The sequence below is a fragment of the Mobula hypostoma genome, chromosome 1, assembly GCF_963921235.1.
Source record: "Mobula hypostoma chromosome 1, sMobHyp1.1, whole genome shotgun sequence".
Taxonomy (NCBI): domain Eukaryota; kingdom Metazoa; phylum Chordata; class Chondrichthyes; order Myliobatiformes; family Myliobatidae; genus Mobula; species Mobula hypostoma.
The window spans coordinates 220,341,198-220,365,001 of record NC_086097.1 but is presented as its reverse complement, the minus strand read 5'-3'; the positions used below and the strand labels follow the sequence as shown (position 1 = coordinate 220,365,001).

General features: G+C 43.0%; 2 protein-coding genes across 3 annotated transcripts in view; one reads left to right on the top strand and one right to left on the bottom strand.

The window, feature by feature from the left end:
- LOC134355175 (uncharacterized) overlaps positions 1-23,804 on the bottom strand; it is an 86,195-nt gene that overhangs the window by 46,251 nt on the left and 16,140 nt on the right. Inside the window, exon 2 of one of the 2 annotated variants that reach the window (XM_063064973.1) lies at positions 1,059-1,303. The exons of the other annotated variant lie outside the window; for it this stretch is intronic. The gene's annotated coding sequence lies outside the window, so the exon portion shown is untranslated. Of the gene's footprint in view, positions 1-1,058; positions 1,304-23,804 lie in introns of those variants that run through there. 2 annotated transcript variants of the gene reach the window in all.
- prdm14 (PR domain containing 14) lies at positions 1,554-23,044 on the top strand. Its single transcript, XM_063053629.1, has 8 exons — positions 1,554-2,219; positions 2,364-2,403; positions 3,175-3,335; positions 3,546-3,813; positions 3,908-4,110; positions 4,913-5,014; positions 7,432-7,654; positions 22,833-23,044. The coding sequence occupies exons 1-8, from the start codon at positions 1,554-1,556 to the stop codon at positions 23,042-23,044; spliced, it is 1,875 nt and encodes a 624-aa protein (XP_062909699.1).

Sequence of the window (23,804 nt, the reverse complement as noted above, 5' to 3'; positions counted from 1 at the left end):
CATGTTTCTTTAAATCAAATGGCGTGATGGGAATTGTTGAATAAATATTGTTTACGTCTTCAGGAAGATGCATGTGTTTCAAAACATCGACGGAATCGTACTTCGTAATCTCATTCACCTTGTCAAGCGGAAAAATGATGCTTCAGTTGTGTGATTTGTTTCGGAGAGTCGGGAAAATCTAGCGCGCACTGAATTTAATAAGGCGAACTTCTTGCACTTTCAGGCGAACGGTTGAGGCTAGTTGAATGTTTTCTCGTCGCGATTTATAGCGTCCAGAAAATCGCCGCATCACTGAATGACAGCAGGTTCTTGGAAAACATAAGACATTGGGGAGAGATCGTTCATGGGATCGTGAGGGGGATAGGCGTGGGATGGAAATGTAGTCTATACGGCCAATTGAATCGAAATCAGAATCAGGTTTAATATCACCGGCAGATGTCGTGAAATTTGTGAACTAATTGATACTGGTTTGGAATACCAATTTTTCCAGATACGGAAATCGAATGGATGATTCTCCGCAATTCTGGAAATAATACGAACTGCTTGTTTCATGGTCTGACATTACCGAAATTGTATTTCATTTTTCTCCTTCTAGCGGGCAACCTTGCTTTTTTTTCTGTCCTTGACTGGTTAATCGCTGCGGGCTATTCATTTAGAAACGAGCCTGTAGCCTGTTAATTATTCGTCTTTAGAGTCTCGCCATTATTTGGGACCCGATTGTTTACTGGGTTTTCGTTTTGCATAAAAGTTTCTATATTGTTTCTTCCCGCACACGTCGAATGGATGCTTCTTTTTCACCTCGTTTGTAGGAGAACAATTTCGTTCCATGTTAGAGTTTTGCTTTTGTCGTTTGGAACTAAAATACTGATCTCTGTTGAAAGTAATTTTAAAACATTCAATATAAACTTCGTTGCGTTGCTTTTCCAGTGTGAAATTCAGGCAATTTCCTTCGATTAGTCTTGTGTGTATGTGCGTATATTTTCAGAGCTACTGTAGTGATAATCAGATTTCAAATACAATATTTTTACAATGGGACTTTAATGTGTATAATAATTAATTTTGCACCAAATTGTTTCCAGTGCCGCATCTTTCTTCCGTTGGTAACTGCTTTTCCGCAGTCTTTCCCAGAGATTTAGTTCTCGAATTGAGTAAACGTTCTGCTTTGGAGAGCCTTGCCTGGAAACGAACAGGGGATGTCGTACTGACGTGCAACCCGCGGGGTGGCAAATATACCGGTTTGCGGGATCAGGTAGCTACTCACAATCCGCACCCGCCAGCCAACTTCAGCCCAGCAGGGAAGGTCCTAGAAAGGATGGTACAGGAAGCAAACGTCAGACTGACTCGAGATCTTCCAAACTGTACTGAGATTTTCTTTCAAACTCCAATTCCCAGAAATGTTTGTACTAATGTTCGGTGATGACCCTGGGTACCTTTGTCACGGGAGGGTTGGGGGGAATGGTCACCCATTTATTCTGAATAGTTTGACCCATGATTGCAGGAATTTGGGCGACGGAAGCGCTCTTTACTTATGTTAATCCAAACTTGTATTCACAATGGTTACGGTTTCTTTCTACTCAATTCGCAGGCGAGCGGGCTGCCGCGCATTTGCAACGGGGATGTCCCTGTCGCTGGATGGGCAAGGTTATCCGTCTGAAACTGTAAAGGCGGCGCCCCCTGCAAGGGTCCCTGTTTACTACCCCTCCATCCAGCCCCATGCCCACTACCTGGACGTGCTGCACTCCTCGGAAGAAGTGCTGCAGCCTCTCAAATCCCTGGGCAGGCTGGTCGGTGACTCCAGCCCAGTCATTCCCTTCACCCTCGGCGGCTTCTCATTCCTCAGCGAATCTCCGCCGGCCACCGAGCGGACCTGCAGCATCCTGCCTGCCGGCCCGCTTTCCTTCTTCGGTAAGATGCCGAGCAGCGTTGACCCGGCTCACCTCCGAAGCCGAGAGAAGCTGGGCGTTACCGGGTCCGGAACGACTGCCCCGACAAGTCCCGGAGACCGGCAGTGTAGGCGCCACCGCATGCAGCCGGGCTCTGGAGGTGAGCCACTGGGGGAGGCAAACGCAGTCGCCCTGCACCACCAGTCCGGACACTTCACCGAGGAAGACCTCAACACTGTTCTCTACGGTCGCATGAACTCGGGCAATGACGATCGGCCAGTTGGTCACGCCATCTCAGGGCTGCGAATCTCCGGAAACACAGGTACCCACAACCTGGTCAGAGAGCGGGGGGGCGGGGGGGGAGGGGGAACTGACCTCCTCCCTGTCATCTGTAACTCAACCTCTCTCAGTCAAATGCTTAGTAAATATCCCAGTGACATTTCTGCGCTTCTCCATTCTGCAGGTGGACACGAAACCCAGATTCAGCTTCTGGACAGAGACTCTCTCCAAGTCCCAGTGGGTGAGCGAGCGGAAGAAGTGCGGATAGGCGGGAAGCGGGGAAGGAGGACGATTGAGGGAACGGAACAGCGAGAGGGTGGGGAAGAGAAGTGCGGGGAGGCATGGGGAAGGAGGGGGAACGAAGGAGGGAGGAGGATTGGGCTGTCAAGTGGGGGGGATATTGGGTTGTACGAAGGAGGCAGGGAGTTGGTGAACGGGGTGGGGGAATGGGGGCGGGCGGCTGAAGCGGATGTGTGAGAGAGGTCTGAGGTTGGAGAGAGGGAAGGACCAGGAATGAGGAAGGGAGGGGTGGAGTGAGAGAGAGAGGGGAGAAAGATAAAGGAACGAGTGAGTGAGGGAGCAGTGGATGAGATACTAGCTAGGAAGAGGAAGTGGAGGAGAGTGAAATGGAGCCTAGAACTGCAACAGGGTGGGGATGGGAGGAGGAGGGAGAATTGAGAGAGAGTGTTCAGTCTGAGTATCACTCGGTTCAATGACAGAAGAGATTCTGCAGATGCTGGAAATCGTGAGCAACGCACACAAAATCCTGGAGGAACACAGCTAGTCAGGTATAGAGAGAATGAACAGTCAGCGTTTCGGGTCGAGACCCTTCATCAGGACTGAGGACTTAATCAGATGTTCCGGTGAAGGGTCTCGGCCTGAAACGTCAACATTTTATCCCCCCTCCACGGATGCTGCCTGACCTGCTGAATTCCTCCAGCATGTTTTTTTGTGTGTTACTCGGTTCAATCCTCCGCAAGTGACCGGAGTCTCCATGCTCTCCTCCCCCCAGGGCTCATTGTCTCTCACACTTACTACGGTGGAGTTCCTCATCACGGCGTCTTCTGCTGTCAAAATCTAATCCCTAAGGGGGTCCGGTTCGGACCTTTTACAGGAAAAGTGGTGAACATGAGTGAAATTAAAACCTATGACGACAACTCCTACATGTGGGAGGTGAGGATTACACGTGGGTTTCGTTCTGCGGGTAGGATGTCTGATTGCGTTGGAATTGGTACCGCTTACGAATTGCTGCGTTTAACATGGGCATTCCATTCTGGGGCGGAAGAGCTGGTCAGACCCACGTAGTTTATCCTCGCGCGGTTGAGTTGTGGGTGTCCCGAGCAGCCCTAATCACCTCATCGGCTCGGCCAATTCATTTTACAGATATTTGAAGAGGGCCGCTTGAGTTACTTTATCGACGGCAAAGGGGCGGCGAGTAATTGGATGGCCTTGGTAAACTGCGCCAGGTCGCCCGAAGAGCAGAACTTGACTGCCGTGCAGAGCGAGGGGAAGATCTATTACGAGACCTGCAAGGATGTGCGAGAGAACCAGGAGCTGCTGGTGTGGTATGGAGATTGCTACCTGCAGTTTATGGGAATACCGGTCACTTTAAAGGAAATGACTGAAAGCCCATTCACCGAGCAAGCCGAAGGTTAAAACACTTAAACGATTTTCTGCCCTTTTGCGGTTTACTGTCATTAGCTGCGATCTTTTGACTGAAATGTGACTTTTATTCCTTTTGCCAGAGTCCGCAGAGGGCTTTAAATGTGAGCGGTGTGGCAAGGTATTCGCTTACAAGTACTACAGAGACAAGCATCTAAAGTACACGCGGTGCGTAGATCAGGGCGACCGCAAGTACCCCTGCCACCTGTGCAGCAGGTCGTTCGAAAAGAGGGACCGACTGAGGATCCACATCTTGCACGTGCACGAGAAGCACCGACCGCACAAAGTGAGCACCGTCCCGCGCCCCGGGCCTCGGGCCCCACGCCCCGCGCCGCCGGCAGACCGACCCAACCTCGCTAGCCCGCCCAACCGCACCCCGTGTTCACATGGCAGTTTCCAAACCCTGATTGTATTTTGTCGGAATTCATATTTCAGTGTCAGATCAGTCAGAACCTCCGTCGCGTTGAGTCCACGTCGCACCAACAGAAAAACAGGATGGAAATATTCTAAATAATTTGTCCTGGAGGCAATTCCTGCTTACAAGTAGAAACGGGATGTTGCTATAACTTTGACTTTTGGTTTGCTTTTTTAGTCATAGCCCTTTGGACATTGGGGAGCTGACAATACATAAACATGGCCCGTTATTTAAATATTGTCTCCAGCTTCCATATTTTCCGTCTGCTCATTTCTATCAGGTGAACTTCTCCTTTTGGTATGGTATGCTTTACTCAGGAAACTTCTTGTTTTTAACCGTATTTACCTGCTTTGGGGCGGTGAAATCCTCTGTCCACGTCAGCTTATCAAGGACAAATTAGAGAAATACAATTGCTTTCTCCTGGATCAATTCAATACCGACATTTGTATGTCATTCCACATCTACTGCGTATAAAGTTCATGCTATTCACGTCCCAGCTTTCCACAAATTTCGACACTGTAATTCCATCAACAGTTCCGCACTCCACACAATTCAGTATAGCACAGGCAATATCTTTAGCTTATGTGAAAACTATTTGCTGGAAACTTTGTGAAGTCAGTCACGGAACATTTAGTTCTACACTTTCCAACCTATGACTCTCTCTGTTGGACAGTGCACGGTGTGTGGAAAGAGCTTCTCGCAGTCCTCTAGCCTTAACAAACACATGAGGGTTCACTCAGGAGAGCGGCCATACAAGTGTGTCTACTGCAACAAGGTGGGTGGGCCGTTCTCTCCAACCATTTTTACAATCACAAGGATATGAACAATATGTTTTTTTTCCTGGGGGGAAATGGGAAGATTAAACTGCATGGCATGTGTAAAAATATTTTTCAAACAAATCTAAGAATTTCCTTAGCACAAGAGATTTTGGAGATGCTGGAAATCCAGAGCAACACTGGTAAAGTACTAGAGAAACTCTACAGATCAGGCAGCACCTATGGAGAAGAATAAGCAGGTGATGTTTTGGGCTGAAACCATTCATCAGGACTAAGAAATTCCGTATCAGGATCTTGCTCTCTTTATCTCTTCATATCTAACTAAAGTTACACTTGCCCTTCCAAAATATGACCATAAGACAAAGGAGAAGTCGGCCATTCGGCCCATCGAGTCTGCTCTGCCATTTTATCATGAGCTGATCCATTCTCCCATTTAGTCCCACTTCCCCACCTTCTCACCATAACCTTTGATGCCCTGGCTGCTTAGATACCTATCAATCTCTGCCTTAAACACACCCAATGACTTGGCCTCCACTGTTGCCCATGGCAACAAATTCCACAGATTTACCACCCTCTGGCTAAATAAATTTCTTTGCATCTCTTCTGAATGGGCACCCTACAATCCTTAAGTCATGTCCTCTCATACTAGATTCTCCCACCATGGGAAGCAACTTTGCCACATCCACTCTGTCCATGCCTTTCAACATTCGAAATGTTTCTATGAGGTCTCCCCTCATTCTTCTAAACTCCAAGGAATACAGTCCAAGAGCGGACAAACGTTCTTCATATGTTAACCCTCTCATTCCCAGAATCATTCTAGTGAATCTTCTCTGAACTCTCTCCAACGTCAGCACATCCTTTCTTAAATAAGGAGCCCAAAACTGCCCACAGTACTCCAAGTGAGGTCTTACCAGCGCCTTATAGAGCCTCAACATCACATCCCTGCTCTTATACTTTATTCCGTTAGAAATGAATGCCAACATTGCATTCGCCTTCTTCACCACCGACTCAACCTGGAGGTTAACCTTAAGGGTATCCTGCACGAGGACTCCCAAGTCCCGTTGCATCTCAGAACTTTGAATTCTCTCCCCATTTAAATAATTGTCTGCCCATTTATTTCTTCTGCCAAAGTGCATAACCATACACTTTCCAACATTGTATTTCATTTGCCACTTCTTTGCCCATTCTTCCAATCTATCCAAGTCTCTCTGCAGACTCTCTGTTTCTTCAGCACTACCGGCCCCTCCACCTATCTTTGTATCATCAGCAAACTTAGCCACAAAGCCATCTATTCCATAATCCGAATTGTTGATGTACGATGTAAAAAGAAGCGGCCCCAACACGGACCCCTGTGGAACACCACTGGTAACCGGCAGCCAACCAGAATAGGATCCCTTTATTCCCACTCTCTGTTTCCTGCCAATCAGCCAATGCTCTATCCACATATGTAACTTTCCCGAAATTCCATGGGCTCTTATCTCGTTAAGCAGCTTCATGTGTGGCACCTTGTCAAAGGCCTTCTGAAAATCCAAATTTACAACATCTGCATCTGCAGCTAACAAACTGGACAGCATGTCTGTACTAAGCATCACACACAAAATGTTGAAGAAACTCAGTAGGCCAGGCAGCATCTCTGGAAAGGAGTAGAGTTGACATTTTGGGCCAAGACACTTCCTGCTGAACAACACTATATACTCTCTAGTCCTGCTGACTGGAGAAAAAAAGATGAGAAGTCAGAGTTAGAAAGTGGGGGGGAGGGGAGGACGCAACACAGGGTGATAGGTGAGACTGGGAGGGGTGAAGTAAAGGACTGGGAAGTTGATTGGTGAAAGAGATATAGGGCTGGAGAAAGGGGAATCTGGTAGGAAAGGACAGAAGGCCATGGAAGAAAGAAAAGGGGGGAGGAGCACCAGAGAGAGGTGATGGGCAGGTAAGGACATAAGGTGAGAGAGAGAAAAGGGAGTGGTGAAGTGGAGAAAGGCATTACTCCGAAGTTTGAGAAATCAATTTTCATGCCATCAGGTTGGAGGCTACCCAGACGGAATATAAGGTGTTGCTCCTCCAGTCTGAGTGTGGCCTGGGTTTATTAAGTTTGGCAGTGAAATGTTTCACATTTTATCAGTTCTCCTTGGCTGCTGGCTATGGATGTATTTTAGTGTTGTTGTTAGGGGAGTAAAAGAGAATGTCTGGGAATTAAACATGTCATGGTGTAACTGTGACAATAACATAAGGTTTCATAGTTTAACTGGATACTGTAGTGAGCAAGTTTCAGTTCTGAGCAAAATTCCATCCAGTATTTTGTATGTGTTACTCCCAGTTTCCAGCATCTGCAGAACCCCTTGTGCTTTCAATTACTTGGCTTGATGGTTCTGAGCATCACTAATTCTTTTCTACTCTTTCACCTCCCCACCTCCAGGCTTTCACTGCCTCAAGCATCTTACGAACCCATATCCGTCAGCACTCTGGAGAAAAACCCTTTAAGTGCCGTCACTGTGGCAAAGCCTTTGCTTCTCATGCAGCCCATGACAGCCACGTGAGGCGCACTCATTCAAAAGACAAAATGTTTTCCTGTGATGTCTGCACCAAGACCTTTATGGAAGCACATGAGCTCAGCTATCACCAGATGCAGCTGCATGCAGGTTAGTACCAGGGAGCTCTGAGTGGGGTAAAGGGTACCTCGTGTCTGGTTGTGACATTTCGTTACACTCACCATGGCCTTAACATTTAAAAATGATATTCCTTAAACCTTAAATGATTTTATTATTCACAAGCATTTCTCTCTTCTTGGAGTTATTGAAGTCTGCCACAGCTTTGTCCTGGTCTTGTGAACACTGCAGTATGACTCATTCTGAACAAGGGTGCAGATGGCAATGCTCTTTCCACTTCAGTTTGATGGATCTGCTTGGCACCACACATGTATTTTGCAATTGTTGCTGTCAGAAATCTGTAGACCTCACTTTCTCTTCCAGGGTTTTCTCACCTTCTTTCTCCTGAAAGTAATGATTCAGTTGCAGCAGGAATGCACCCTGTTTTGAGTAGGATGGCTGAGTCATGAAATGGAGGGAAACCCAGGTCTAGACAGTCTAGCTTTTGATTTTTTTCCCTTTGAAAATAAGGAGTTTATTAGTGTGGATTAAGAACCTTTTTGCTAATCTAAGTGTCATTGCTTGTGTATTCCATAAGTGTGGTAAATTGGTCTATTATTGCCACATTTACTGAGATACAGTGAAAAACCTTGTTATTTATTTATTGAGATACACTGCTGAATAGGCTCTTCCAGCCCTTTGAGCTGCACCACCTGGCAATCCCCAATTTAATCTAGCCTAATCACAGGACAATTTACAATGATCAATTAACCTTAAAAAACCCCAGTACATCTTCGGACTGTGGGAGGAAACCAGAGCACCTGGAGGAAACCCTGCAGTCATGGGGAAAGCGTACAAACTTCTTACGGGATTTGCATGTCACGTATACAGATCATTTTATTACAACAGTGCATTGAGGTAGTAAAAGGGAAAGCAATCTCAGAGGGCAGAATAAAGTGTTATAGGTACAAAGAAAGTAGACTTCAGGTAGGCAATAAAGTGCAAGGCCGTAACGAGATAGATTGTAATGTCAGGAGTCCACTTTTCATTCTGGGGGACTGTTCAAGAGTTTTATAACAAAGGGATAGAAGCTGTTCTTGAGCTTGGTGGTGTGTACTCTCAGGCGTTTGTACCTCCTGTCCAATGGAAGGGGTGGAGGGAGAACATCCAGAGGCTATTTTGTTTTAAATATCCTACTCATCCAGATTTGGATTAGGCACGGAGCTGGATTTACTAATCCAGATGGTGAATTCAGAGCAACTATTTGATATCAGTGGCTATCTATCTCAGACATTATTTCTATCTCTGCTCCTTTTAAATTTGTATTGGGCAACCTCTTGAGTAGCAGTTGGATACAAGAATTCTGCCCATGACTAATGTGGGGATACCGAGGGAAATGATCGTCCTTCTAAGATCCAGCATGTCAGAGCAGTAGAACAAATCAAACCTAAGATTTCTTTTCTTGGTTTGGGGAACATTTCACACTTGGGATATTGACTGATTGATTATCCATGAAGACACAACTATTTTCTTTTAGTGAGATATGCATAGATTTTGGAGAACTTGCTTGTTGCATTGAACTGTAAACATATACAGGCAGAGAAGCAACAAAGTCTGTTGTGAAAAATATACTTGTCTTTCTATATATTCATGCTTATTCCAATTAATAAACTATGCACTATGACGAAAAATCATTTACCAGTACCAGCTAGCAGATCTGTGATAGATGCAAACTAACTGTAATCATTAACTATCATCACTCTTTATCTGGTTTAAACCTAGATTAAATAATGACTTGTATTTATCGTCAATGTATTGAGCAAGCAGTGTACATGTTTTTAATGATGGATTAGGGATGCAAGTCCATATCTCCCTGAAGGTGGCATATTAAGTAGATAAATGACATACTTTGCCTTCACAGATAGGAGCATGAGTATAAAAGTTGGCAAGTCCAATTGCCGCTGGATAAATCTTTGGTTAGGCCACTTTTGGAGTATTGTGTGCAGTTCTGGTCATTGTGTTACAGGAGTGATGTGGAGGCTTTGGAGAGGGTGCAGAAGAATTTCACCACAGTTACCTGTATTGGAGCTGAAGGAGAGAAGTCGGACAACCTTGGATTGTTTTCCCTGCAGCACTGAGGGCTGAGGGAGCAATCTTATTGAAGTATATACGATTATGAGAGACATGCATTGAGTAGGTAGTCAGTCTTTTTTTCCCAGGGTAGAAATCTCAAAAACTGGAAGAAGTGGCTTTAAGGTGAGTGGAAGAAAGTTTAAATGTGAGTTACAAGGAAAGTTTTTTTTTATTACACAGAGTGTGATATGGGATACTGGGGAAGGGGGTGGGGGCGGAAGCAGATACAACAGTCGTGCTTAAGAGGCATTTAGATGGATATGAACAGGCAGTGAATGAAGTAACGTAGACCACATGCAGGCAGTTGTGATTAGTATCATGATCTGTACAGACATCATTGCCAAAGGGCCTATTTCTGTGCAGTATTCTATAAACTGTACTCTGCTATGCTCTATAAACCACCTTGTATACCTGTTCAGACAGAAGTGTGCAGAGGGTCCAGATGTTACCTCAGAATGATATGCAGGTAGCCACTCGCATGTTAATTTGGTAGTTCTAACATTACTCTTTTTCAAGCTAGATTATCTGTCAATGAAAATTTGATGCTGATTTCTGCTTAGTAGCTTCAGAGTGTTAATTTAGCATTGACAGGTGTTGATGGTTCATTTGGATTCCCACCAACACAAAGAATAGTCAACGGTAATTTTAAATATTTATCAGGTAAAATGGCTTGCCTGGGAACTTTTAAAATCTTTCAACATATGCTAAGCACAAGACATTTGTTGCTATCTTCTGACTTTATATTTGCTAAATTATCTGCTGTTTGTCAATATGTGAAGTCAATATTTAATATGTTGGAACATAAGAAATAGAAACATAAGGCTATTCAGCCCCTCACACCTACTAAAAAAAAAGGCATCCATTAGTCTCGTGAGACCATGGATTTGCGCCTTGGAAGGTTTCCAGGGCACAGGCCTGGGCAAGGTTGTATGGAAGACTGGCAGTTGCCCATGCTGCAAGTCTCCCTCACCATGCCACCGATGTTGTCCAAGGGAAGGGCAGTAGGGCTGATACAGATTGGCACTGGTGTCGTCGCAGAGCAATGTGTGGTTAAGTGCCTTGCTCAAGGACACAACACGCTGCCTCAGCTGAGGCTCAAACTAGCGACCTTCAGGCCTTAACCACTTGGCCATGCATCCACTCACACCTACACTGTCTTACAATATCATGATTGAAATTTTACCTCCCCAACAATATCTGTACCAAGTCTATAAACATTGATTCCCCTAATATACAAAAAAAAATCACACACCAAATGCTGGAGGAAATCAGCAGGCCTGGAAAAAAAAAACAACAGGAATTCTGCAGATGCTGGAAATTCAAGCAACACACATCAAAGTTGCTGGTGAACGCAGCAGGCCAAGCAGCATCTCTAGGAAGAGGTACAGTCGACGTTTCAGGCCGAGACCCTTCGTCCTGACTTCGTTCGTCCTGACGAAGGGTCTCGGCCTGAAACGTCGACTGCGCCTCTTCCTATAGATGCTGCTTGGCCTGCTGCGTTCACCAGCAACTTTGATGTAGGCCTGGAAAAAAGTACAGTTGACGTTTCAGACCATAGGACCATAAGACATGGGAATAGAATTGGGCCATTTGGCTTATTGAGTATGCTCTGCCATTCAATCATGGCTGATCCTTTTTTTTTCTCCTCCTCAACCCCAGTTCCTGGCCTTCTCCCCATAACCTGTGATGCCATGTCCAATCAAGAACCTATCAATCTTTGCCTTAAAAACACCCAACAACCTGGCCTCCACAGCTGCATGTGGCAACAAGTTCCACAAGTTCACTAGTCTCTGGCTAAAGAAATTTCTCCGCATCTCGGTTTTGAAAGGACTCCTGTTGAAGGGTCTTGGCCTGAAACGTCAGCTGTACTTTTTTCCATAGATGCTGCCTGGCCTGCCGAGTTCCTCCAGCATCTTGTGTGTGTGGCTTTGGATTTCCAGCATCTGCAAGTTTTCTCTTGTCCGCAAAAAATATCAGTCTCTTTCTTGAATATACTTAACTAAACTCTGGTGATTAGTGGTGTGTCACAGTGGTCAGTGTTGGGACCACTTCTCTTTGTATTATACAGCAATAACTTGGATGACAGCGTTGATGGTTTTGCGGTCAAGTTGGTGGATAATATGGAATCAAGTGGAGGGGCAGATAGTGCTGAGAAAGCAGGAGGTTATATTGGCATTCAGTTTGAGGGGGCTAGAATACAAGAGCAAGGATGTGATGCTGAGGCTTTATAAGACATTGGTCAGATTGCACTTGGAGTTTTGTTAACAGTTTCGGGCACCTTATCTAAGAAAAATTGTGTTGGGATTGGAAAGGGTCCAGAGGTGGTTCATGAGAATGATCGAGGAATGAAACGATTAATAAACAAGGACCATTTGATGGCTCTGGACCTGTACTTGCTCGAGTTCAGAAGAATGAGGTGGAAATCTCATTGAAACTTATCAAATATTGAATGGCCTAATTCTGCTCCTATGTGTTATGTTCTTGTGGTCTATGGCCCACTTACATTGAACTTAAAAGAACTGAAGAAATTTATTTTCATCTCCAATCTGAATGATTCGCCCTTATTTTGAGATCATTTTTTATTCTAGACATCCCAGTAAGGAAGACATCACCTCTGCATCTATCCTGTCAAGACTGCAAGGATATGTTTGTGTCAAGAGATTACTTTTCATTCTCTTAAATTCAATAGTATATAGGCCAAAAGAGCTTTAATCTGTCCTCATAGAGCAATAACCCCTATTTCAAGAATCAGCTTGGAGGACCTTTCTTGCAATCCCAATATCAGGTAGGTAGGAAGGAGAGCAGAGCTATACACAATCTTCCAGAGGTCCTATAATTGCAATAAGAGATCATTGCTCATGCACTCAAGTCATCTTGCAAAAAAGGCCAAAGTAGAATTTGCTTTCTTAATTGCTTGTTGTATCTGCTTATTTATGGCCTGTGATGTGTTTATAAGATCACAGAGGTTGGTTACAACAAGAATGTATTTCAATCTATTTAAAAAAAATACTTTCCCTTTCTATTTTTTCTCCCAAAATGGATGCTTTTGCATTTTTCACATTACATTTGTTGATGAATTCATTTAGCTTGTCCATATTCCCCTATATCAGGGGTTCCCAACCTGGGGTCCATGGATCTCCTGTTTACTGGTATTGGTCCAGGGCATAAAAAAGGTTGAGAATCTCTGCCCTATAACCTCATTGCATTATTGGCATCAGGCCTTGTGTCAACATTAACTGGATGGAAGGGGAAACATCAGGGCTCTGACAACTACAGTTTCTACACGTTAATAGATGTTGATAGTAAGCATCCATTAAAATTACAATTATTTGTCTATTCTTAACAGTAAGAAACAATTCGGAGCAATTCATGTTACCTTTGGTGTTGAAGATCTATGTAATTAATAGTTGAGACCATTCAGTCTCCAACTTATATTGGTGACATCCGGGCAATGACTGGGTGTAATTAAGTTCACTGCAATTCCTTTGCACTGGGGCAGTGAAACTCAGCTGATAGTTGTTTCCTCTGATTAATATCCAGAATCCTGATGTCAGTATCCTCAGTGAGAGAGGATCAAACTGAGTGGGCACAGAATTGGGTTTAACTCCAATGGAACTCCCTAGTTAGTTGCCAATTCTGAATGGTTGGTTTGTTCATCCTACAGTCCCGTGAGCAGATAGTAGGGGTGTGGCTGATTCATAGAATTAAACCTCAGGAAAGGTCAGATCTATTTTTTTAAACCCTCTCAACCAATAAACAATTGTGATAAACAAGCTGTGATGAGGATTAATATTGTGATTAAGAATAGGAGGAGGTATTTAAGGAATTTATTGAGGTTAGGGTCTGAGTGTATATACCACAAGGCGAAAAAGAAAAATGCTCAAAGTAGGATAGGTATATCACGCATACTACCCTGAGATTTTTTTTGGTAGGTATTCACAGTAGAACAAAAAAATGCAATAGAACCAATGAAAACTACACACAAAGACTGACAACCAATGTGCAAAAGACAAACTGTAAATACAAATAATAATAATTAATAAACTGAGAACCTGCATTGTAGAGTGAGTCTATTAGCTGTGGAATCAGATCAGTGTTGAGGTCAGTGAAATGATAGAAAATCAGGAATGCAGACATTACCTTTTAAACGTCAAATGTCAAATCCCTTCTGTGTACTTCCCTCAGTTTTGCGTAGAATTTGGAAAAAAATAATATAGAATTGCAAAATGAAACAGGTTTGGCGATTATCGAAACTGAAACCCATCTTATCCAAACCAATTCTGCATATATGCATTTAAAGTTAGCATTTTAATGTTAATTGGTTACTCCCAATCAGCATCTAAATGATTTCCTCCTCTCAAATCCTCCTTGGCCCTGCAGCCAACTAAGGTGTCGCTATTGCCATTCTGGGTGAAGTAAGCCAACACACCAGCCCCTCAGGGATGCATCTGTAATTTTACTGCCTTATACGATTCAAACCACTCTATGCCCTAATGATTTGAGCCACCACAGAGCTGTATAGCTGTTTGAAGGCTTCCTGTCTTCATGATAATAAAGGGATTGGTCACCAGCGAAACTACTTCTTTAATGGTGAGCTGTAGCCCCTTAAAACATAGTGCATCAGATTCCTTAGACCAAATTCTGAGATAATGGTACACTGTGAATCTGCATAGGGGAACAGCTGAACAGAATGTTGCCATTTTTCATAAATTCAGCCAAGAAAGTGAAGTGTTAGTTGATGCAAAATAGATGTTTGCTTCCAATACTTGAAGCACATGATATCAGCCTGACATGAGTGCTTAAAAAAATTGGCAAAAGTGATAAAGTAATATTTTTGCACATGTTCTCTTGTTTGCTAACAATAATCTGTTGGCCCAGGAGTGGATATGGCCTGGTCCACCACTGAGCACATCTGCACGGAGTGTTGTCACAGGAAAGCAGTATCCATCATCAGGGACCCCCATCATCCAGGTCATGCTCTCATCTCGCTGCTGCCATCAGAAAGAAGGTACAGGAGCCCTGGGACTCACACCACCAGGTTCAGGATCAGTAATTACCCCTCAACCATCAGGCTCTTGAACTAAGGGAGAAAACCTCACTCCATTTCACTTGCACCATCACCGAAATGAAATGTTTCCACAACCTATGGACGCACTTTCAAGTATTATTCATCTCATATTCCTGATATTTAATGTTTATTTATTTGTTATTGTTATTATCATTTCTTTTTGTATTTGCAGTTTATTGTGTTTTGCACAATGGTTGCCACCCTGTTGGTGCAGTCTATTATGGTTATTGGATTTATTGAGTATGCCCACAAGAAAATGAATCTCAGGGTGGCATATATGGTGACATATATGTACTTTGATAATAAATTAACTTTGAACTTGTGAAGTTTAGCCTGTGGAATGTAGCTGTTACTAAGCTTGCAATGTCAATAATTTACCTATGTAGAGAGAGAGAGAGGGTGCATTCTTAGATTTCAGTTTGGGATCCTGAGTTTAAATTCACCCACAACAATGTGGAAATTCTCTGTTTGAATTGACAGTCAGTCTGAATAATAGTTTCTCATGGACAATAAATCACAGCACAGAAGTTTCCTCAAAATTTCCCCTGGATTAGCAGTCTAAGTAATGAAGATGGCTATTGAAGATACGATACTCTAATTGAAAATGTATCCCATGTAATTATGAATCTGGTGTACAAGATGAGAAGAGACATCAGTTAACTGGACAGCTAGAGACTTTCTCCCAGTGTGTAAATGGCTAATACAAAGGGTATAATTTTAAGGTGATTGGAAGAAAGTATATGACTATGTCAGAGGTAGGTTTTCTACACGGGAGTGGAGAGTGCATGGAATATGTTTCCAGGATGGTGTTGGACGGAGATGCATTAGGGACATTACTTAACTCTTACAAACTGTAGAAAGGCACATGGATAATAGTAAAATGAAGGCAACATACATCAAAGTTGCTGGTGAACGCAGCAGGCCAAGCAGCATCTATAGGAAGAGGCGCAGTCGACGTTTCAGGCCGAGACCCTTCGTCAGGACTATGTCAGAGAGAAGGGTTAGATTGATCTTAAGAGTAGGTTAAAAGGTCGACACAATACCGTGGGCTAAAAGGCTTGTACTGTGTTGTAATGTTCTGTGTTCTTTAGAGAGGTGGTGACTTTACTCTGCATTTGGTAAACCTGGGTCCTGAAGAAGGGTCTCAGCCTGAAATGTCAATTGTTTTCTCTTTTTCATAGAAGCTGCCTGACCTGATGAGGTCCTCCAGCACTTTTTGTGTGTTCATTTGCTAAACATGTCCTGGGACTTTTCACAGGTGACACTGAGTGTCCGAAATCACTGAATGTCTTCATTCCCACTCTAAGGAACTCTGCGCTACTCCAGTTCTGATCTTTTCTACCTGTAGAATTTGATAATACTACCAAGGGTTTTCATTCCTAAAGTTGCTTAACCCTGGAATTCGTTTTGTAAAACCTCCCTGCCTTATTGCATCTCTTTTCCTTTAAGAAATTCACTGAAAGCTTATTTTCTAATATCTCTACATGGGGCACAATTTTACTCTTTGTTTAACAGTGGTCCTGAGGAACACCTTGGGGCATTTTGTTGTGTTAAAGATGTTATTTCCTGGAAATCCAATCACAAGGTGCTGCTTTTCTCTGTCCTTTGTGTATAGACATGGGTAACACAGGAACAGACCCCTTTGGTTGACAATGTGCTGAACTAATAAGCATAATTAATAATTGATGCATGAGCATTAACTTTTTTTCCCAGTTTGAAGCACTGATACAATGTTTTCTGGGTCAATTATTGCCACTCAAGAAATTCCACCTGGCAAGCTACGTATTCTATATTGGTAAAGCACGTAATGTCATTGTTCCTTGTCCAATGCAAGGACATTGCCAGGAGATAGTATTCCCTGAATGAGGTTCTGAAGTGCTCCTGTCATGTCCTAATGCAGATTAGGGAAATTGAGACAGGCATGTTTCCTTTAGTTTTCTTGTCAGTTCTTAATGCTTCCAGGTATGACCCGAATTGTACAACATTACCCATGTAAACTTATGGTACTTGCATGATCCAATCCTTCTATTCACTTTCTGATCCACAATTTCCAGTCACTTAAACCCCAGGCCCTGTTTTCAAACCCTGACCCTTAACTACTGCCCCCCAACTGTGACTCCTGTTTCTACTGTCCCCCATCTCCCAACATACTAACCTCACACCAACCCTTTACAAACAAGCTTCCCAATCAGCAATATCTCTCTATCTGGAAATTGTTCCCAATTCAACCACCTCCATATTCAACAAGCTTGCAGTTTTAGGCCCAATGCCACCAACCTGTTGTGAAGGTCTCTTGCTTCCAATTCTCCACCCCTGAGCACACCTCCTAGGCTGCCTTTCTACACAATCCCCTGAATCCAGGTTTACAATTTCATTTTATACTGTGGCCGGAGGCGGTGTGTGGAGGACAATTGATCAGTGATGGATGATGCCTTGGGTCTTAGGTACTAATCACAAATAAGGGAAAATCTGCAGATGCTGGAAATCCGAGCAACACACACAAACTCCTGGAGGAACTCAGCAGGCCAGGCAGCATCTATGGAAAAGAATACAGTTGACGTTTTAGGCCGAAACCCTTCCGACAGTCCTGCTGAAGGGTTTTGGCCTGAAGCATTGACAGTACTCTTTCCCATACATGCTGCCTGGCCTGCCGAGTTCCTCCAGCATTTGGTGTGTGTTGCTTGGGCCTCAGGTGCTACTGATTTTTGATTGTGATTCACAATCAGAACTGTTTCTGCAGATCAATGACAAGAGATTTTCACCTCTTCAGCTGCTGAAAATTTTCTACATTTAAAAATCTTATTTTTGTTCTTGAAACATTGCCCAGTGTGATTATGCCACTTTCATGTTCAGCTTTAATATCCACATACAACTTTGTTCTGGAAAATGGAAGCTTCCTATAAAGTTTAATCACAGCCTGACACCCAAAGAACATAACTGAATACAAATATAATCAAAGTCTGGTTGTTGAAAATATACTTCAAGGCCTATTTTTGTATCAAACTTTTATATATGTACAGTACTACACAAAAATCTTAGGCACATATACATAGCTAGGGTGCCTAAGACATATGCACAGTACTGTAACACACATCAAAGTTGCTGGTGAACGCAGCAGGCCAGGCAGCATCTCTAGGAAGAGGTACAGTCGACGTTTCAGGCCGAGACCCTTCTGTCCTGACGAAGGGTCTCGGTCTAAAACGTCGACTGTACCTCTTCCTAGAGATGCTGCCTGGCCTGCTGCGTTCACCAGCAACTTTGATGTGTGTTGCTTGAATTTCCAGCATCTGCAGAATTCCTGTTGTTTGCACAGTACTGTAGTAATTTTATGTACTGCATTGTACTTTTCCCACAAAATAAAACAAATTTCATGATATGTGAGTAATGATAAACGTGATTCTGATATGGGGTCTCTATTGTGGACTGGGAGTAGGAAGGGGGCAGGGAGAGGGGAATCATGATTGGGGGAAAAAGGGAAGGGAGAGCGGAGGGAGTGGGAAGCACCAGAGAGACATTCTGTAATGATCAATAAATCAATTGCTTTGAATTAAATGACCTTGCCTGGTGTCTCAGGGCTGGGTGTGTCTGCACCCATGCCAATCCCCCTTCCCCTGGCACTCCTTCTCTGCCACTTATCCCATACCTCTCCCGCGGCACTCCACCTCTCCCAATTCCCAACATCCTTTGCTCTCGCTAGATTTACAAACTCACACTCTACTCCAAGTTGATAAATAAATTACCGGGAAAAAGTCTTGGACACCCTATACAGTATTTATGTGCCTAACACCTTTGCCCAGGAACAACCAGATAAAATTATTTATAATTTTATTTTAAATAGTCTTTTTTTGTGATAATTGCATGTTCACACATAGACAGCCCATTTCTACTCCCTTATTATCTCAAGATTCTCATGATATTTTGACGTTCAGTCTCTACAAATTCACACCCTTCTACATACAGTACTTGTTGCGGTATCTCGTCCCCTTTTACCTTACCATTCTTCTTTGTTCTCAGCCTGGGGACCTGGCCCGCCTACTCTAATTAAGACAACCACTGCTCAAGAAACACAATGGAAATGGGATGCGAAGGTGGTACCTGACTAAAGTACTCAAGGACAAACTTCTTAGTCATTTTATTCACAAGTACTCATCGGGAAAATTGGTATCTAATTTGAAAACCACTGTGATTTTTAATTAAAAGTCATGTCACAAAAGCTGTTCACTTGTTTGGGGCAGCCATACCTGGATGTTTCTGGGCCTGAGACTCAAATGGCATGCATTTGTTCCACTGCGTTTGTTTCATTAATTTAATGGTGGACTTCCGCTGCAGATTCTTTCCCTCAGCCTTTGTGCCAGATGAAATTGCAAGGAATCGGATGCATGCAAGTACATAAAAGAGATTCAGTGTTTGATAGTCGAAAGAGGAGACACTTGTTCTGACTGCAGGTCGCAAGACTTTTAGAAAACTGGTTTTCTGCTCCATTTTGTCCATAAGACATAGGACCATTCAATTCATTAAATCTGCTCAACCTTGTTCTCCTGCAATTTCACTCAAACCTCTGACCTCTTACTAATGAAGAACTTAGGTACCTCTTCTTTAAATAAACCCAATAACTTGGTCTCCACAGCTGACTGTTGCAGCCTCTGGTTACAGAAATTCCTCTTTGCCTCTGTTGTAAAGGGACATCCTTCTATTCTGAGGCTGTGCCCTCTGGTCCTGGTCTCTTCCACTATCGGAAACATCCTCTCCACATCCACTTTTGGCCTTTCAATATTCAATATCTTGTCCTGTGAAGATTGGATTGTTAATGGTTCAGTGCAATGCCATGTGCCTACAGTGAGTATCACTTATTCTGAGGGAAAACTACCCAGCAGAATCATGGAATAACACTGATTCTAATTCTTCTCCACATTAGGAAGTTACCCTCACAGCACCAAAGGTAATCATTTTTCTGTTCTAAATCCAACATTGAAATTCGCATCTTGGATGCAGCTGTAAGTATCTCAGTTTCTCTACTCCAATCCTTCTGTCTTGTTTCTCTGCTAACCCTGGGGAGAGCACGGTCATAGATGAAGCAGCCATCCTGTACTGCTGTTTTGTGAGCCATCACAATATATTGTTTGGCTATTCTGTAATGAAGGGAATTTTGAATGGATTACATCTAATCTGACTGTGACACACACACACTCGTACACAAGTACAGACATACACATACACACACGTACATATCCGCACAGACACATATACACAAGAGTTGCAATGCAGTGCAAGTATTTTACAGGTATGGAAAATAAGTAATTTTCTTGCCAATGCAAGAAAATTTCAGGTTTTCCAATAGTATTTGCATGGCACCTTTGGATGGTAATGGATATTGTTTTGAAAGAAAGGACAAAGTGTTAGCTTGTAGTAAAATCTCAGAGCAGGAGTGATTTTTGAGGTCTGAATGGCAGTGATCCCTGGGTCTGAGAGACAGGAAGATACACTAAAACTTTGCTGAAAGTCAGTCGACCCAGAAGTAGGTGGAGGTGGAACTCCCACAAAATTCAAATGCAATGCGATGCAAGGGTGTGGAGGGAATACCTTACCCAGTTGTTAAATTACGTTGGCTCAGCCTAGCCAACCACCCAGTGACACAGATATCAGATGGTGCAGTTACATCCCAGTTCCAAGATCAGAACCCGGAATCTTGCTTTAATGCCTTTGAAATGGTGTCATTTTATTTCTTTCATGCCCTTTAAAAGGCAAGGGAGGATATGACGAGGCTTTGCTGGGCTGTGGTGGTGATGATATGAAAAACTGTGGCAAAGTGCTTAGCAAACTAGGTTCAGTCCTGACCAGCTTCCTAACCACTGTCTTTGCAGATCAGAAATGCCTTCTCCACCTCACTGCCAGTCAACACTAGTGCATCTCAAGAATGTGTGCTCAGCCCACTGCTTTATTGTCCTTACACCCGTGACTGCGTGGCTAGGCACAGCTCAAATGCCATCTATAAATTTGCTGATGATACAACTATTGTTGATAGAATTTCAGATGATGAAAAGGTGGTGTACAGGAGTGACATGTATCAGCTAGTTGTGTGCTGTCGCAGCAACAACCTTGCACTCAGCATCAGTAAGACCAGATATCTGATTGTGGACTTCAAAAAGGGTAAGATGAGGGTACACTGCAGAGAGATCAGAAGTGGAGAGTGAGGTATTTTAAATTCCAGGGTGTCAATATCTCTGAGGGTGTAAACTGGACCCAATATATTGATGCAGCTACAAAGAAAGTATGACAGCAGCTATATTTCATTAGGAGTTTGAGGAGATTTGGTATGTTACCAAAGACACTTATGAATTTCTACAGATGTACTGTGGACAGCATTCATCACTGTCTAGTATGCCGAGGGGTGGGGGAGGGCTACTGCACAGGATTGAAATAAGCCGCAGAGACTTGTAAACCTAGCCAGTTCTATCGTGGGCACTATCCAAGACATCTTCCAGAAGTGATGCCTCAGATCCTTCATTAAGGAACCCTATTACCTAGGTCATGCCTTGTTCTCATTGTTACCATCAGGTAGGAGGTACAGAAGCCTGAATGTACACACACTCAACGATTCAGGAACAGCTTCTTCCCCTCTGCCATCCAATTTCTGAATGGACATTGCACCCATGAACACTACCTCACTACTTTTTTTTTATCTCTATCTTTGCTCAACTTATTTAACTATTTAATATATGCAGTATATACTTCAATTTGCAGTTTTCTCCCCCGATTATTATGTATTGTATTGTGTTGCTGCAAAGACGACAAATTTCATGATGTGTGCTGGTAATATTAAACCTTATTCTGATTCTGACCTCCAATGTTGCCTGTATGGAGTTTGCGTGAGTAGTTTCCTGTGCGTTCTTCCCCTGTCCCAAAGATAAGCTGTTACGGGGTTAATTGCCCACTGTAAATTGTGCCTAGTATAACCTGAGTAGTTCAATCTGCAGGGAGTTGAAAGAACTGTGATGAGAATAAATGGGGTTAGTGTAGAAGTGTGTTTGAGGGAGAGAGTGTACTTGGTGGGCTGGAGGGTGAGTTTCCATGCCACATGACTCTGTGACTGTGTGGCATTACCTGTCCTCCTCTTGACGCTCTAAGATGCACCTTGGTGACATGGACGGCTGCCACTAATGGAAATCCAACCCATCCTGATGCTGAGCATTGCAGTAACCACCAGTGGGAATTCATCCGGTCTCACAGTGGGGCTGGCTAATGACTTTCAGCATCTGTGTATTTCATTTTGCTCCCATTGAACATTCTAGTTTTGTGTTTATTTTTCTTGCCAATTAAACCAACGTACATGAGAAGATGTTGGAGCTGTACACAAAAAGGAACACAAAAGGGGTACCATTTCCTTAATTGCAAAGGGAGGTATTATATTTTTAATTTCTTATCTTCTTTTTAACAGTGGATCTCTTAAAGTTATTCTGATCTGGAAATGTAATGATTTGCACAGCATTTATGTAAAATATTTGGTACATTTTAATAAAAAGAAATTGCTATGGAAGATCAGAGATCTTCTGCTCTGCAATTCTCAATACATTTTGGGTTCTTTTGAACTCCACAGGGCAGCTTTGGTGGGATTGACACACTGAAAGTCTGGAATGGGGTGGGGGGAAGAAACCCAAATCAGAGAAAGCATGAGTTGGAAAATTGCACAGACATAGGAACAGAATTAGGCCATTTGGCCCATTAAGTCTGCTTTGCCATTGCATCATGGCTGACTTATCCTTCTCAACCCTGTTCTCATGCCATCCCCATACTTATCAGGGCCTCTGTCCTGTTCGCTACCCGCTTACTGATAGAGATTATCTTGTTATTATACCATTGCTTTTGATTGAATTATAAAGCAAAAATCCTGAATGAAGTGTCTTGTTGAAATTTACACCCTGTTTAGTCCAAAACAGTGTTGTTACTCTGTTTAATTTGCTCGTTTACTTCCTCTGAGAAACTTGTTTTTTGTGTGTGTTTCCAGTTCTAACATCATATTCATTTGCTAATCAGGTGAGGGGCTCCAGGTAGGCACTGCTGCCACCCAAGAATTGCACAGCACGCCGACCAATCAGACAGACTCTGTGAATGGAGATTACCTTTACAATTCAAGTGAGGAGCCGTTGACAACCCCCCTGAATCCGGACAAAGAGGAGAGCAACCCCTACCGAGCGACCACAGGAGTCTCCGTACTGCATAATGATGGCTACAGACCCTGGAATTAGCAAACTATTGACAACCTAACCTCAGAGTATTTGCTAAACTACAGCACACATGTAGGTGGTTCCTTATCTGCTCTCAGGGTTAGCAAATATCTGGCTTGACGCAGTATGGGAATTAAGAATTTTGCACACTTCTCCTGTTACAGATTCTTTTAATTTCTTTTGCCAAGATATTACTTTGCAATAATGCACGTCTTGACATAGTTTTGCACTGACTGAATCTGCTGTATGTTGGGAACTGCGGAGAGTAGGAGTTACAATCAAACTACAGTATGAAAGTGAGATTTTTTTTGTGACCATATAGAAGCAGTCTTGATCATAAAATAAACTATCTTTTCTTAATCTATGCTGATTCAAATTAATATTAATTCATTTGAAATTGAACACAACAGCCTAAACATCCAATAGTTGCTCAGATGTTTGTTAAATAAAGTGTAACACTTAGAAATAAAACAGAATTGTTACTACTAATTATTCTACTAATATTTCAGTAAGTTAACCCAGTTGACCAACCAGGTCCCTGTTTAAATTGGCTGATCTTGGACCTATCCCGGGTAAGTGTAGCTTGATTTTGTTCGGCTTTATAAGTTACATTTAGTTCTTGTGAGTTTTTGTGAATTTTAGAGTTTTCAGAAGCTCTTCTTTTATTCCAGCTGTGTAAACGTTTATGACATTTGAGTAAAATTCTATTTTCTGTTATTTTAATTTGTGGGAAGAGGAATTCCGAGCTGAATTTATTAAGTGGGGATTGGCCAGCTTTTCC

Bases quoted from the DNA above. Each gene is read 5' to 3' on its own strand.
- prdm14 (XM_063053629.1), top strand. From the start codon at position 1,554: ATGGTTACGGTTTCTTTCTACTCAATTCGCAGGCGAGCGGGCTGCCGC. The intron at 2,220-2,363 runs GTCAGAGAGCGG...CACGAAACCCAG, and splicing joins ACACAGGTACCCACAACCTG to ATTCAGCTTCTGGACAGAGA. The intron at 3,336-3,545 runs GTGAGGATTACA...TTCATTTTACAG, and splicing joins ACAACTCCTACATGTGGGAG to ATATTTGAAGAGGGCCGCTT.